General features: G+C 32.6%; 3 protein-coding genes across 3 annotated transcripts; 2 read left to right on the top strand and 1 right to left on the bottom strand.

The window, feature by feature from the left end:
* Positions 1 to 700: 700 nt before the first annotated feature.
* LOC110824646 (ethylene-responsive nuclear protein / ethylene-regulated nuclear protein (ERT2)) lies at positions 701 to 2585 on the bottom strand. Its single transcript, XM_022055182.2, has one exon. It carries the CDS (start codon positions 2351 to 2353, stop codon positions 995 to 997), a length of 1359 nt encoding a protein of 452 aa, XP_021910874.1. The 5' UTR covers positions 2354 to 2585; the 3' UTR covers positions 701 to 994.
* Positions 2586 to 7977: 5392 nt separating this feature from the next.
* LOC110807617 (tubulin beta-5 chain) lies at positions 7978 to 10919 on the top strand. The gene is made up of 3 exons (XM_088211941.1): positions 7978 to 8493; positions 9185 to 9454; positions 9918 to 10919. The coding sequence occupies exons 1-3, from the start codon at positions 8100 to 8102 to the stop codon at positions 10583 to 10585; spliced, it is 1332 nt and encodes a 443-aa protein (XP_088068067.1). The 5' UTR covers positions 7978 to 8099; the 3' UTR covers positions 10586 to 10919.
* A 695-nt stretch (positions 10920 to 11614) lies between these two features.
* On the top strand, positions 11615 to 12869 carry LOC110807611 (putative germin-like protein 2-1). The gene is made up of 2 exons (XM_022032778.2): positions 11615 to 11864; positions 12070 to 12869. The coding sequence occupies exons 1-2, from the start codon at positions 11747 to 11749 to the stop codon at positions 12603 to 12605; spliced, it is 654 nt and encodes a 217-aa protein (XP_021888470.2). The 5' UTR covers positions 11615 to 11746; the 3' UTR covers positions 12606 to 12869.
* Positions 12870 to 13152: the final 283 nt, after the last annotated feature.

Genomic DNA, 13152 nt, shown 5'->3' with positions numbered 1-13152 from the left:
TGACATTGTGGATTATTAGATTGATAGTATTATTATCGATCGTATTATCATATAATTTCTTGAATCGTGTATAAATTTTGTTACTTTCCTGAATAGTTGATCGTCTCGATGAAATTATGGGTTCGAGTTATCATGCGAAAAAGGTTTGATTTTTTAACTTTTGTTTACTTACAAATAGAATCTTATATGGGTTTTCCCTGTTGAAAATACATTGAGTATTCAAAATTCAAAGGCGTGGGGATTTCTGCCCCATTAAACTATTTGTACATTTTGACAAGTCAAAAAGTATATTATGAATTATGATCATTATATTATATTATAGTGATTTGTAAATATCATGCGTCTCCTGTGAGATATTATTTTGCCTACCCCATGAGCTTTGTGGGGTTATTCATAAAATGCTTCCCCAATGAGATATAAAGATGATGAACCCATGATTCCTTATCATCCATCATCCAAAACTCCAACCGAAACCACAATCTCGGCGATTTTCGTCCCCTAATTGATTGAATTTTATCATTTGAAGGGTTATTCGAATCTTAATCCTTCGTAACTATTTCAACTAAAAAAATTTAGCCGTGTTAAAATCGTTATTTTTTCCGACTAAAAATACTAAAATAATCAAACCCTTAACAACTGAGCTATTTTACCAGCAATCATGGGTTAATTTGGCAAAAAGGAGCAAACCCATTTGAGAAAATTGAACTGTCAAGGCTCTATGGATCTTTTATAAGAGAAGTGGATTAACCAAGTGGTACATGTCATGTTGCAGAGCAACACTTCAAATTTACAAAATTAAGCAATGAAGAAATTCAACTTTGTAACTTGTTATCTGTAGAAAGAATTTACAATTCAGAGTAAAATACTTTTGACATTTGGTTTGCCAACAAAAAGGTTGGAACTTGTATGTGTGTGTATCTCTCCGGATTCCAATCTTTGAAACCATCATCTTCACAAAACAAGAGAAGACAAGAAAAACCTAACTTTACCAATCTCACCTAGAGATTGGAAGAGAACAATAAGCATCTCCACTCTTTCTCATCTTCCCAAAAATCCATAGCATCCAACTCCAACCAACTGTGAGTACAAGAGCTAAAACCTTACCTCCCAAAAGACCCACAAGCACAATCAGCAAAAGAATTAGATACACAGGAGAATTTGTTCCAAGCACAACACTTTTCTTCTTCTCTTCAACTCCCAATACTTTCCCACTAACATTCAAGTCTTCCCCTTTGCATCTTTCCTGCTCTATCTCTTCAACTAATGCATGTAAAATCTCATCCTTTTCTTGCCCACCGCTAATGACATGCTCTTCTTCCTCTTCAATGGTACTTAATCTGTTAAACCAAGCAGGCTCTCCATAACTGGCTTCTTGCTCAGTTTCCTTCTTCTCCTTCCCTTTCTTCCTCACATGTCTCAGCTTCTTGGGCACAAACTTATGCACAATCTTGGATGTGAATTTGGCACGCCGGCTACGTTCAGATTTACAAATCAAAACTGGGTTTTTCTTATCTTCTTCTTCTTCTTCCATAAACCTCGCCATATTCATACATTCTCTTCTCTTCTCTCCACCAACTGAAACACGTTCCAGTTCCCTCATTCTACTTTCTTCAACAATTTCCTCAGCTTGAATCCCCTCTACAGAACTTTCCATTTCAATTCCCTCATTTAACCCACAAGATTCATCTTGTTGTACAACCAATTGGTTCGTAGATTGGTTTGTAGAATCCTCGCATCGTCCCATTCCGAACCATACCAACAAACTTTTCTTCACAGACAATCTCTGGATCAAACAACTCAAGACCCTCTCGGCATCCACTGACGGACCCAGGAATTTCAACACACGAGCCATTACACACTCGAGGAAAAGCAGGAGGAACGCCGACATTGTGATCGCCAGGACCAGTTTCTTCGTGCTCATGGCAAGAACTACCACCAGGAACGTCTTTACAGCAGTCAAAACCACGCTCCTCTCCTCGCACGCCTTGTGTTCGACGAAACTCCCGACGGCTCCACCAACTTCCTCCTCTTCCCCTTGACTGATTTTGACTTGCCGATCTGGGTCCTCCACAGAAACAGACGCACGAACCGGCTCCGGCGGAAGCGGCGGCAGCGTAGGAGGTGAAGCAGCAGTACACGAGGAATTCGAAGTACGGACCTCAAGGGGCTTAATGTGCTTGCGTTTGGACGATTTCTTGAGACGATCCCGGTTTTTAACGAAGAGATCAACAAGGGAGGTGGGAAAACCAGTCTCCACCACTAGAGATCCGCCGTGTTTGGGAGCATGAAGGTCGGCGACAAGCTTAGATATCTTGGCCACCTTAGCTTTCTTCCATGGAAGAGGCATTTTCATGGAGGAAAAAAAAAAAAAAAACTCCGAGATGCCTCCACCGGAAAGAAATTCAGATGGGTTTTGAAGTGGAGAAGGTCACGGTAATGGCCTACATGGTGGTCCGAGCTTAATTATAAATGAAGCTGTTTGGAAATCAGACGGGGCCGAGTGGGAAGACGTGAGAAAATGAATGATGACAGGGAAGGAGACGCGTGAGAGAAATTCTGGGGTTTTACGGTTTTTTTTTTTTCTCTCTGTTACTTTCTGTTCTCAGTAATTTTTTTTTTTTTTTTTTTACAGTTTTAAGTTTTACTGGATTTGAGTTGTCAACTTTGGTAATTTTGTTAGGGTGTTAAATCTGTTAGGTAAAATTTTGTTTTATATAAAATTTTTGTATTATAATATATAATTAATTTCAACTATATAATTTATTAATTATATATTAATGGGTTATAACCCATTAATTAAATTCTATTTTTTTTTACTACAAATGATGAAAAAAATAAAAAAAAATTTTAATTTTTAATTTTTTACACACACACACACACATATATATATATATAGTATGTTTTTTTATTTAATTATTATAAATCATGTTTTGAAAGTAAAATTGAAATTCATTATGTGCAAGTAAAATGTACATCTTTAATACAAGCTCTTGAACTATACGAGATCGTATTGATTGACCGTAAAAGTTAAAATCCAATTCATAAATAAATATATTTACTATCTTAATTACTACGAATTTGATTAGTGTAGACAATATTATAAAAATAAAATTTAAATTTATTATCCTCGTGTAAAATATATATCTTTAAAATATTTGGATAAAAGAAATTTTGAAAGAAAAATGAGCCTTCAAGATCAAATTTTCTTAGAGCTTTAAGCAGAAAGTTTTCAGTCAATTTGGTAATTATTTTGTCGTAATATATTTTTTAAGCAGATTCAGGCACAAAATGTTATATTTTATCGTGAGAATAGTAATAATATATCTAACGATGGCGATGAAGACAAATTAGTAGTGACGACAATAATCATAAAGATGAGATGATGATAGTAGCTATAATAATGGTATTAAAACAACAATGGAAGTGACAACAATAACAAAAAGTGTGAATACAGTTACTCAGTACCAGTATTAACATACATAACAGTAATAATATCATTAGTGATGATCGAGTTTACAATGGTAGCAGCTGCAATAAAATGGTGGTTCGATGACAAAAAGGACAATGAAGAAAGCAACATCGATTAAGGATCAGTGAGAGTGGGGTGATAGTTTTAATGGTGGAAAGGCAGTGGTGGTGGGGCGATGACTAAAACGATGGAGGTAGTTGCGGAGACCACAATAGTGATGACGAGAATGGTGGTGACAATAATAAATATAACAGTGACTTTGATGATAGTGGTCATGGTGGTAGACAATACAACAACATCAAAGTAGAGCTAGTGGTGGACAATACAACAATATCGAGAATTGTATTAACGACGGAGTGGTAGTAGCAACAATGATAAATGTGACATCTAAAGTACTGTCAAGTAACATTTAAGAAATAATATTACTTATTTAAAAACGGTTAATATTTTATATGAATGATATTTACACTCGAACTTATTTAGTATCTGATTTGCTCTTACTCGATCCTATAAGAAATATTTTTTCAAACTTATGAAATAGAGTAAGAAATGTTACTCACTCCTTAGTCTACCTTACCCAATGTATAAAACTTAGTATTTAAGTATATTGCATATATATATATATATCTAATAGAATAAGAAATGTTTCCACTAATTAGCTTTTCCTTCTCTTAATAATTATATACTTTATAACCTACCTAACTTTTTCAACAACACGTAGTATCCACACCAAAATGTAGCTTTCAATAGTTGTTCACAATCAAATTATTTGAACTCTCTCTATCAAACCTAATGTCGATAGACAAAAACTAAGGCCACTATTTATTCTAAGGACAAAATTTAGAATTATATTTTTTTTATCATATTATAATTAATTTTTATGTTTTAAATAAATTATAAATATTTTAAGATATTATGAAAGTCAATTAAATCAACCCATTTTGTAAAATATTAAGATAAGGATAAATTTTGCCCATATTTTATTTTTAATAGAATTTAAAAATATGATAATTAAAGATTAATCTTAATTAATTTAATTAAAATATAAAAGTATATTGTAATTTTGATATTAGAATAATGTAAAAATATAAAAACCACATATATATATATATAATATAATGATCAATCTTGGACTTGAAGTTTTGAGCATGAGTTTCACATTTTTCTTATTTATTATTATTATTATATTTTAGTGATGAAGTATTTATTTTATTAAAATTAATTAATTAATTATTATTATTATTGTAATAAGAGTTTAATAAAATTAAAGGAGATACCAATTTATTCCCACTACACAACTTGATATGATTATTGGATCAACAAAAGGTACTTTCAAAGGTGGTAAAACTTTATTCAAAATAAAATATGTGTTATTTATACATGCTAATATTATATAATGTGAAAATTGTACTAAAACATATATATATATATATATATACACACACACACACACACATATAATTACAGCACATATAAATGCATCTTTCATATAGAATATCACATACTCTTTTGTTCTAAAGATTCCTACTTAGTGATTAATCATGAGTCTAATTTTTTCACATTATTTTCATGGTTAATTTTTGTAACATGTGATATGAATCATGTGCTATGGTGTTATTCTTTTCTCTCAAAAGAATATATATATATATATATGTATATTAATTATTTATAAATTATAAAATATATTTTGTATAACTTTTTTAATTTAGTTTTTGGTAAGGGTTCTTTTATATTTTAAAAAATCTCATTTTTACTTATAATTTGATGTTAAATCGATTATTCGTATGAGTAGATTAATTTCATGTCCACTATACATAATTTTATAACTTGTTATATTGATTTTGTCACTTTAATCCAAATTAAGAAAACCTAATCGCGATGAAATATTTTTTATTTGAATACATCGTGGCTTAATTGAACTGAATATTGTAACCCAATCAATATATAATAACTAAAGTCTATTTATTATTAAATCAAACATTATAAGTTTTTTTAACCATCAATCCATAATGCAAAACGATAGACTCTACTATTCTCAATGATATTTAAACACGTAATTTTCAAGTGTAAATTTTGTTTTTAGCCCATTTAATTACGAATAGACGAAAATAAATATTTTTACTTATAATACATTTATAAAGTCATGGACTCTATTATTTGTAGTAATATTTAAATCCGTAACTTTCAAGTAAAATATAAAACTTTCTTACAATACATTTACAAAGTCATGAACTCTATTATTCTCAGTGATATTTAAATCCGTAACTTTCAAGTAAAGTGTAAAATTTTCTTATAGTACATTTATAAAGTCACAAACTCTATTATTTTAAGTGATATTTAAATCTGTAACTTTCAAGTAAAGTGTAAAACTTTCTTTTAGCCAATTTAATAAAGAATTAGTAAAAATAAACATTTTTACTTGATTTATTTTTATTTTTTCTCACTAGATTATGACAATTATCTACAATATTGATTTCCTGGTTATATACAATATTTTTATTTTGTATATTTCTTTTCTCAAAAAATTTTCAAAATAACAAGAACATATATTCAATAATTGTGAGAGATAAGATAAGATCTTAGTTCTTTACCAAAAAATAGTTATATACATGTATGTGTGTGTATACATATATATATATAAATAATCTTTAATGGGTGAATATAAGTCAAGAAAGTAGAGATGGACTAGAATCATGTTAGGGTTTTGTGTTTTAGAATAAAATAGGATATGAGGATCCAATAAGCTCGGGTGGATGATTGTAAAGTTCGATCTTTTTTTAATATTACTTTAATTTAGTTGTTAGTAGAAAAAGAAGAGAAAGGGAGAAGCATGAAATGGTAATGATGATTAACCAAATTTCTTTTGGCTATTTATAGGCTTTGTGGAAATAAAGTAAAAGGCTCTTTTGTTTTTCGAACTTTTTTATTTATTTATTGCGATCTTAATATACACAAATGCATAACTCTCAGAAATTTCAATCGTACTTATATTCATCAGTGTATAAATTGAGTTCAAGTTTTTTTTAATCACTTTTTATTAGTGAATTTCTGACGTATATGAATGAGTACAGTTCATTTGATAAATTCTTATATCTTTATTTATCTCACAGATATTTGAATTTTTTAAAAGTATATGAACACGTAGAAGAGAAATATTTATCTCTACTAAATCCAATATATAAATTTAACTTATTTAATTAACAATTAAGATGAAATAGGATCAGAAACAACGAATAAGAAACACCTAAAGTTTTATGATTGTGATACACATGAGACAATCAAATACGCCCGCACAAACACACACACACACATAATGTGAGAGCAGAGATGTTTCTTTGTGCTTTTAGATTTAAGCAAATATGATATTATGAAAAACTCAATAATAAAAACATCTATAAGTAATAACCTATGCAATTGACATTTCTTAACTGAACAGTCTAATATTTTTTTATTTTATAAAAAAATTGAGAATATTCGAGTCAAATTACTTATTCTCAGGTGTCATCGTTAAAAAGTTGTGTTATGATTTATATATGTATTTCAAATAATTAATATAATATATAAATTTTTATTAAAAAATATAGTACGTATTGGGTTAAGTACACATAAAAAACTTAGCAATAATAAATATACACTTATATAGAGTCAGAACTCCTTATTAACTTCTCCTACTATTCTCCTTCTCCTTCTTCCATTTTTAGTTCTTCTTTTTCCACCCTCTCTTTTTTTTTTTTTTAAAGAAAAAAACCACTACTTTAAGCAACCCTAGTTTCTTTCTTAGCTTTGATTCACCCTCCATGCCTAGTATTCATGGCTTTTTCAAGAAAGCTTACTTGCTTGCTCCATTTCTTTTTCAAGAAAAGGGCCTCTAAGTTTTGGGCAAGTTTTAGGATTTGGGCTAAGCTTTCTTAACGGAAGAACGGGTTGAATGTGTTTCGATAATTAAACTAATGGGCTTGGGATTAAGGATTTCTTAGAGATAATGGGTAAAGTTTTTTTTTTTTTCGAAATAAAATAATAATATTACATTATATTATTACTATAACTTTTTCTTTATTGAATCTAATCATTTGCTAATCTTAAAATTGAGTTACAACCTATGTAACACTCTTACTTTTCTTTCCTATTTATTTTTGTTTACTCGGAAATAAAAATTTCGAGGCGTAAAATTGAATATAATTATAAAAGTAGAAGAACCCAGATTCTAAATATACAAATTTAAACTTAAAAAAATAATTTTTTAATTCTTAAAAAATAAGAGATAGTGGGATTGATCGAGAAAAATCTATTGTTCTTATTATAAGATCGTGGGATTGGATTCGTAGATATTTGATAAAAGGAATAATTTTCTAATTTAAGAATAATTAAAAATAGAATTTACGACTCGTAAGATTGATTTTAATTAATTAAAATTTTAAAAAAAATAAAAAAAGGCTACCAATAAAAAAAATTCAAACTAAAAACAAAAATTTAAAGACCAAAATTAACCCCACGAAAAAAAATCCCTCCTTTATATCTCCAAGTCCTCTTCTTCTTCACTGTCACCTTCCATTTCCCGCGAATCCATCGATCCTTTCCTCCACTCGCTCTCTCCGGACAACCAAAACTTTTCCTTCACTTTTCCGGAAAAATGAGAGAAATCCTGCACATCCAAGGTGGCCAGTGCGGCAACCAGATCGGAGCCAAGTTCTGGGAAGTGATCTGCGACGAGCACGGCATTGACCATACCGGAAAGTACAGTGGCGATTCAGATCTACAGCTTGAACGCATCAATGTCTACTATAACGAGGCCAATGGCGGCAGGTATGTTCCTCGCGCCGTGCTCATGGATCTGGAGCCGGGAACCATGGACTCGGTCAGATCTGGGCCGTTCGGGCAGATCTTTAGGCCGGATAACTTCGTTTTCGGTCAGTCAGGGGCGGGAAACAACTGGGCTAAGGGTCATTATACGGAGGGAGCTGAGTTGATCGATGCGGTGCTCGATGTTGTCAGGAAGGAGGCTGAGAATTGTGATTGCTTGCAGGGTGAGTCTCCGATTCATATGTCGTTTGTCAAGTTTCTTTCTTTCTTACTCGCTGGATCTGGAATTTGCTTGATGATTTTGGAGTAGATCTTGTGAAAATGATGTGGGATATTTATGCTTTTCGTTGAATTTTTTTTTTCTTTTTTCTTTTTCTTTTTTTTTTCATCTGTCTCCGTTTTGGGTTATAAAAATTTCTAAAAATTTTTCTTAACTTGTCTGTAATCAGGAGAAAAATTTCTTGTCTTTGATCTGATCATGTTTCTGTTTCTTCATCGATATTTGTCTTGATAGGTTATCCGTGGATTTCCGTTTTACAAATGGAAGTTTTATTCACGTAATGGTTATATGTATTCTTATCTGCCCTTATATTGCGTTTTTTTCAGTTCATATGTTTTCCCTGAGGTTAGTTCATTTGCTGAAATTTGGATGTAAGAAAATTATGTTGAATGCCCCAGAAAGATCTCAACTTAGATCTACCATTTATGTACTACAGGCTTTGTTTTTCTTTTGCTCACTTATGATTTCGGTTTCTGTGTCTATCTTGCTTCATATCTGTTCCACATTTATGGGTGACTCGTTTCTCTTTTACTTTTTGTCCATCTAAATGCCAGCAGGAATACTGCTTATCATGCTATGATTTGAACTGTTTGAACTCACCTTATCTTTTTTTTAAATGATTAACTTTGGAATAGGATTCCAAGTCTGTCATTCATTGGGTGGAGGCACTGGTTCTGGCATGGGAACTCTTCTTATATCCAAGATCAGGGAGGAGTATCCGGATCGAATGATGTTGACATTTTCCGTCTTCCCTTCTCCAAAAGTTTCAGACACGGTTGTTGAGCCATACAATGCAACTCTTTCTGTTCATCAACTTGTTGAGAATGCTGATGAATGCATGGTGTTGGACAACGAGGCTCTATATGATATTTGCTTCCGAACTCTGAAGCTTGCCACCCCAACTTGTAAGTTCTATACTTTTAGCTCGCAATTTTGATAATCGATGTTGGTTTGAAGGATCTCTGCTGTTTTCAAATTTTTAAGATAGACTATGAAGTGATATATTAAGTGTACTAACTGGCAACAATTTGATAATGGTGTTTTGGTAGAAAACTGTTCCTGTTAGGGTCGGTGGCTAGTCATTCTTGTTTCTTGTGAAAGGAGAAGCTGGTTGTTTAAGAGTCTTTTACCTTTTATTGGTTATTAAGATCTGAATTTATTGCTCATGCATGGACCCGACACAAATTACCCATCCCCTTTTTGCCTCCATAAATAAGAGGATAATGTGTTGTCTGATTGAACTTATATTGGATTTTTCTTAGCTTTAATTGAACGAAGCTGTTGTATAGTTGTACAACTTGAGTAATTATTGACTTCTATCGTTGAACAATCTTGGATGGAATACGATCTAACTTGGTTTTTCTTTAGTTGGTGATCTCAACCATCTTATATCTGCTACAATGAGTGGTGTCACATGTTGTCTTCGGTTTCCTGGACAACTAAACTCTGACCTTAGGAAGCTTGCTGTTAACCTCATCCCATTCCCACGTCTCCATTTCTTCATGGTTGGGTTTGCACCTTTGACCTCAAGAGGATCACAGCAGTACCGTGCCCTTACTGTTCCCGAATTGACACAACAAATGTGGGATGCCAAGAACATGATGTGCGCTGCTGATCCACGCCATGGTCGCTACTTGACTGCATCTGCCATGTTCCGTGGTAAAATGAGTACTAAGGAGGTTGATGAGCAGATGATTAATGTCCAAAACAAGAACTCTTCCTACTTCGTTGAGTGGATTCCTAACAATGTCAAGTCTAGTGTTTGTGATATTCCACCAAAGGGTCTGAAAATGGCGTCCACATTCATTGGAAACTCTACTTCGATTCAGGAGATGTTCAGGCGTGTGAGCGAGCAATTCACAGCCATGTTCAGGAGGAAGGCTTTCTTGCACTGGTACACAGGCGAGGGAATGGATGAGATGGAATTTACGGAGGCGGAGAGTAACATGAACGATCTGGTGGCCGAGTATCAACAATACCAGGATGCCACTGCTGACGACGAATACGAGGAAGAAGAAGAGTTGGAAGAATCTTGAGGGAGTCAAATCACCCTGTAATTTTTCAGTTTGATCTGAAAATTTTAAATTTGTTGCAGATCTTTTCTGTGAGTGGTTTATGATGTTTATGTTGTTGGGAGGTCAAAGTAGATTTGACTTTCGTATATGTGTATGGGTGGGTTTTACCACTATATGCTTTGTGTTAAATTTGAATGGTGAATATTGTAATGGGGGTAGATGCAGACATATCACATGCCTGAGACCTGTAACTCTTAAACGGCTCTGTGATTTTTGTCTTCTATGCTTGTATTTTGATTAGGAAACTGATGCACTGTTTATTGTATAAAATGTTTTTTAATTCTTATTTTCTAAATTCATATCTTCCCATTGAAAAAAATATAAACTTTATGAACTAAGAATGTTTTGTTTGCATATATATATATATATATATACAATGATAGTTATATAAATAATATAATTCAAAAAATTAAGAGGGGCTGGGAACTGTGTGGTTCACATATAATGTATATCTTCTGGATTTCTACTAAACAAGTGGGCATTTCACCATTTCTTCCCATTAATATACACATAATTAATATATACAAAATATCATATACACCATATATATTTATATTATATGTACGTAAATTATAAATTTTAATAGGGTATGCAGGAAGTTGTCTGTACCCATCCGTGTATATACATACACATATGGCAGCAAATCAGAGAATTTCCTACGAAGACTGAAACTAAAAATCAACTTAAAATTCTAAGATAAGACAAGAAGAGGCGGCAGAAATTTTATGTTTCAGATTAATTTGAAGTATATATATATACACACATAAATACGTGATGTTTTGACTTGAGTGTTTGCCTGCTTGGACGGCATATGAAGAGGTCCACATATTGCAGACTTAAACTTTTCCTTATTTTAGTCGACAGCCATACATATATGTGTATATATACATATATATATATATATGAAAAATACGACCAAGTCTTGAAGTTGTTGGGCGGCATGTGAAGCTGCAAACTTATTGATTACACACGTTTTCTCAGCTTAGGAGCCGATATAAATAGAAGCAGCATGTACATGCGCCATAACTACTACTTTCAGTTCACTTTTCTTACTAAGAAAGAAAATCCTTCAATATATATATACATATATATAGCTTCAACTGATTGATTACACATTGTCAAATGGCCAACGTTCATTTCCTTTTCCTCACACTTGTAGCACTTTCTTTCACGGTTGTGTCCCTGGCAGCCGATCATAGCCCTCTTCAAGATTTTTGTGTTGCTCATCCCACTAGCCAAGGTACATATGAACAATACATACATACATATATATATATATATACAAACACCTTCACGGCTTTCTCTTTCTTCAATGCATATATATATGTATATTATGTGGGTGTGAACAACATATAAGTGCATGCAATGTAAATCTTTGAATGAGTTATATCCACAAGTTTTTAACATTCTTAACTTATTTTCCTACATTTATACGATGATGGCAGTGTTGGTGAATGGTTTCACTTGCAAGGATCCCAAGCTTGTTCAGGCCAACGATTTCTTCTTCAGTGGATTACACTTGACAGGCAACACATCCAACCCTGTCGGTTCTAAGGTGACTCCCGTGAGCGTGGCCCAAATCCCAGGATTAAACACTCTTGGCATCTCATTGGCTCGTATTGACTATGCACCATGGGGAATTAACCCACCTCACACCCATCCTCGTGCCTCTGAGATCTTGACAGTCCTTGAAGGTCGCCTCGAAGTGGGTTTTGTAACATCAAACCCCCAAAACAAACTTACAACTTTGATCTTGAACAAGGGTGATGTGTTTGTTTTCCCTGTCGGACTTGTCCATTTCCAGAGAAACGTGGGACACAGTAATGCCATTGCAATTGCTGCTCTTAGTAGCCAGAATCCTGGTGTCATTACAATTGCCAACTCTTTGTTTGGATCTACACCTGATATTAGCAGCGACATTCTTGCCAAGGCTTTTCAGTTGGAGAAAAATGCTGTAATCAATCTCCAATCAAAGTTCTAGATCACAAGCAAGCTAGTTGATGGTTTACTTGAACAAACTCATGGGTGGCACATCTAATTATCCTCTTTCTTTTCTTAAATTTTATTTGTAATAGCATATGATGTCTTCTAGTGACCTCGTGTAATTTTATTTGGTTGAGATTGTCCGTTCCTTTTTTTCGTTAAATTTATGTTTAAAATGACGTGTATTAATTCATGTTGTAATATTTTATCGATTTATATTCATTTTATTGCCAATCAAGAAAAAAAGTGATTCATTATTATATATTTGTTAGTTCGATTGAGTTTGTTAAAAATATTGTCATTCAAAGAAGAATTGTATTTTTCAATTGATTATTTTTGTATTAATGGAGAACCCTCATTTATAAATGCACATTAATGGTTATCCACAAAATAAACTATACACATTCTGCCATCGTTCGTGAAATCAAACAGTTACTATTATAGGATTAGTATAAAACAATTTTGGGAAAGAAGTAAAAATTTGGGTTCGTGGGGTATTTTTGAAAGAAAAATAAGAAACTGAAGGTCAAAACACAATTAAGAAA

This window comes from Carica papaya, chromosome 9, assembly GCF_054855325.1.
Source record: "Carica papaya isolate Zhongbai chromosome 9, ASM5485532v1, whole genome shotgun sequence".
Classification (NCBI taxonomy): Eukaryota; Viridiplantae; Streptophyta; class Magnoliopsida; order Brassicales; family Caricaceae; genus Carica; species Carica papaya.
Note: the sequence above shows the minus strand (reverse complement) of the source record. Positions and strands in the feature narration are given on the sequence as shown.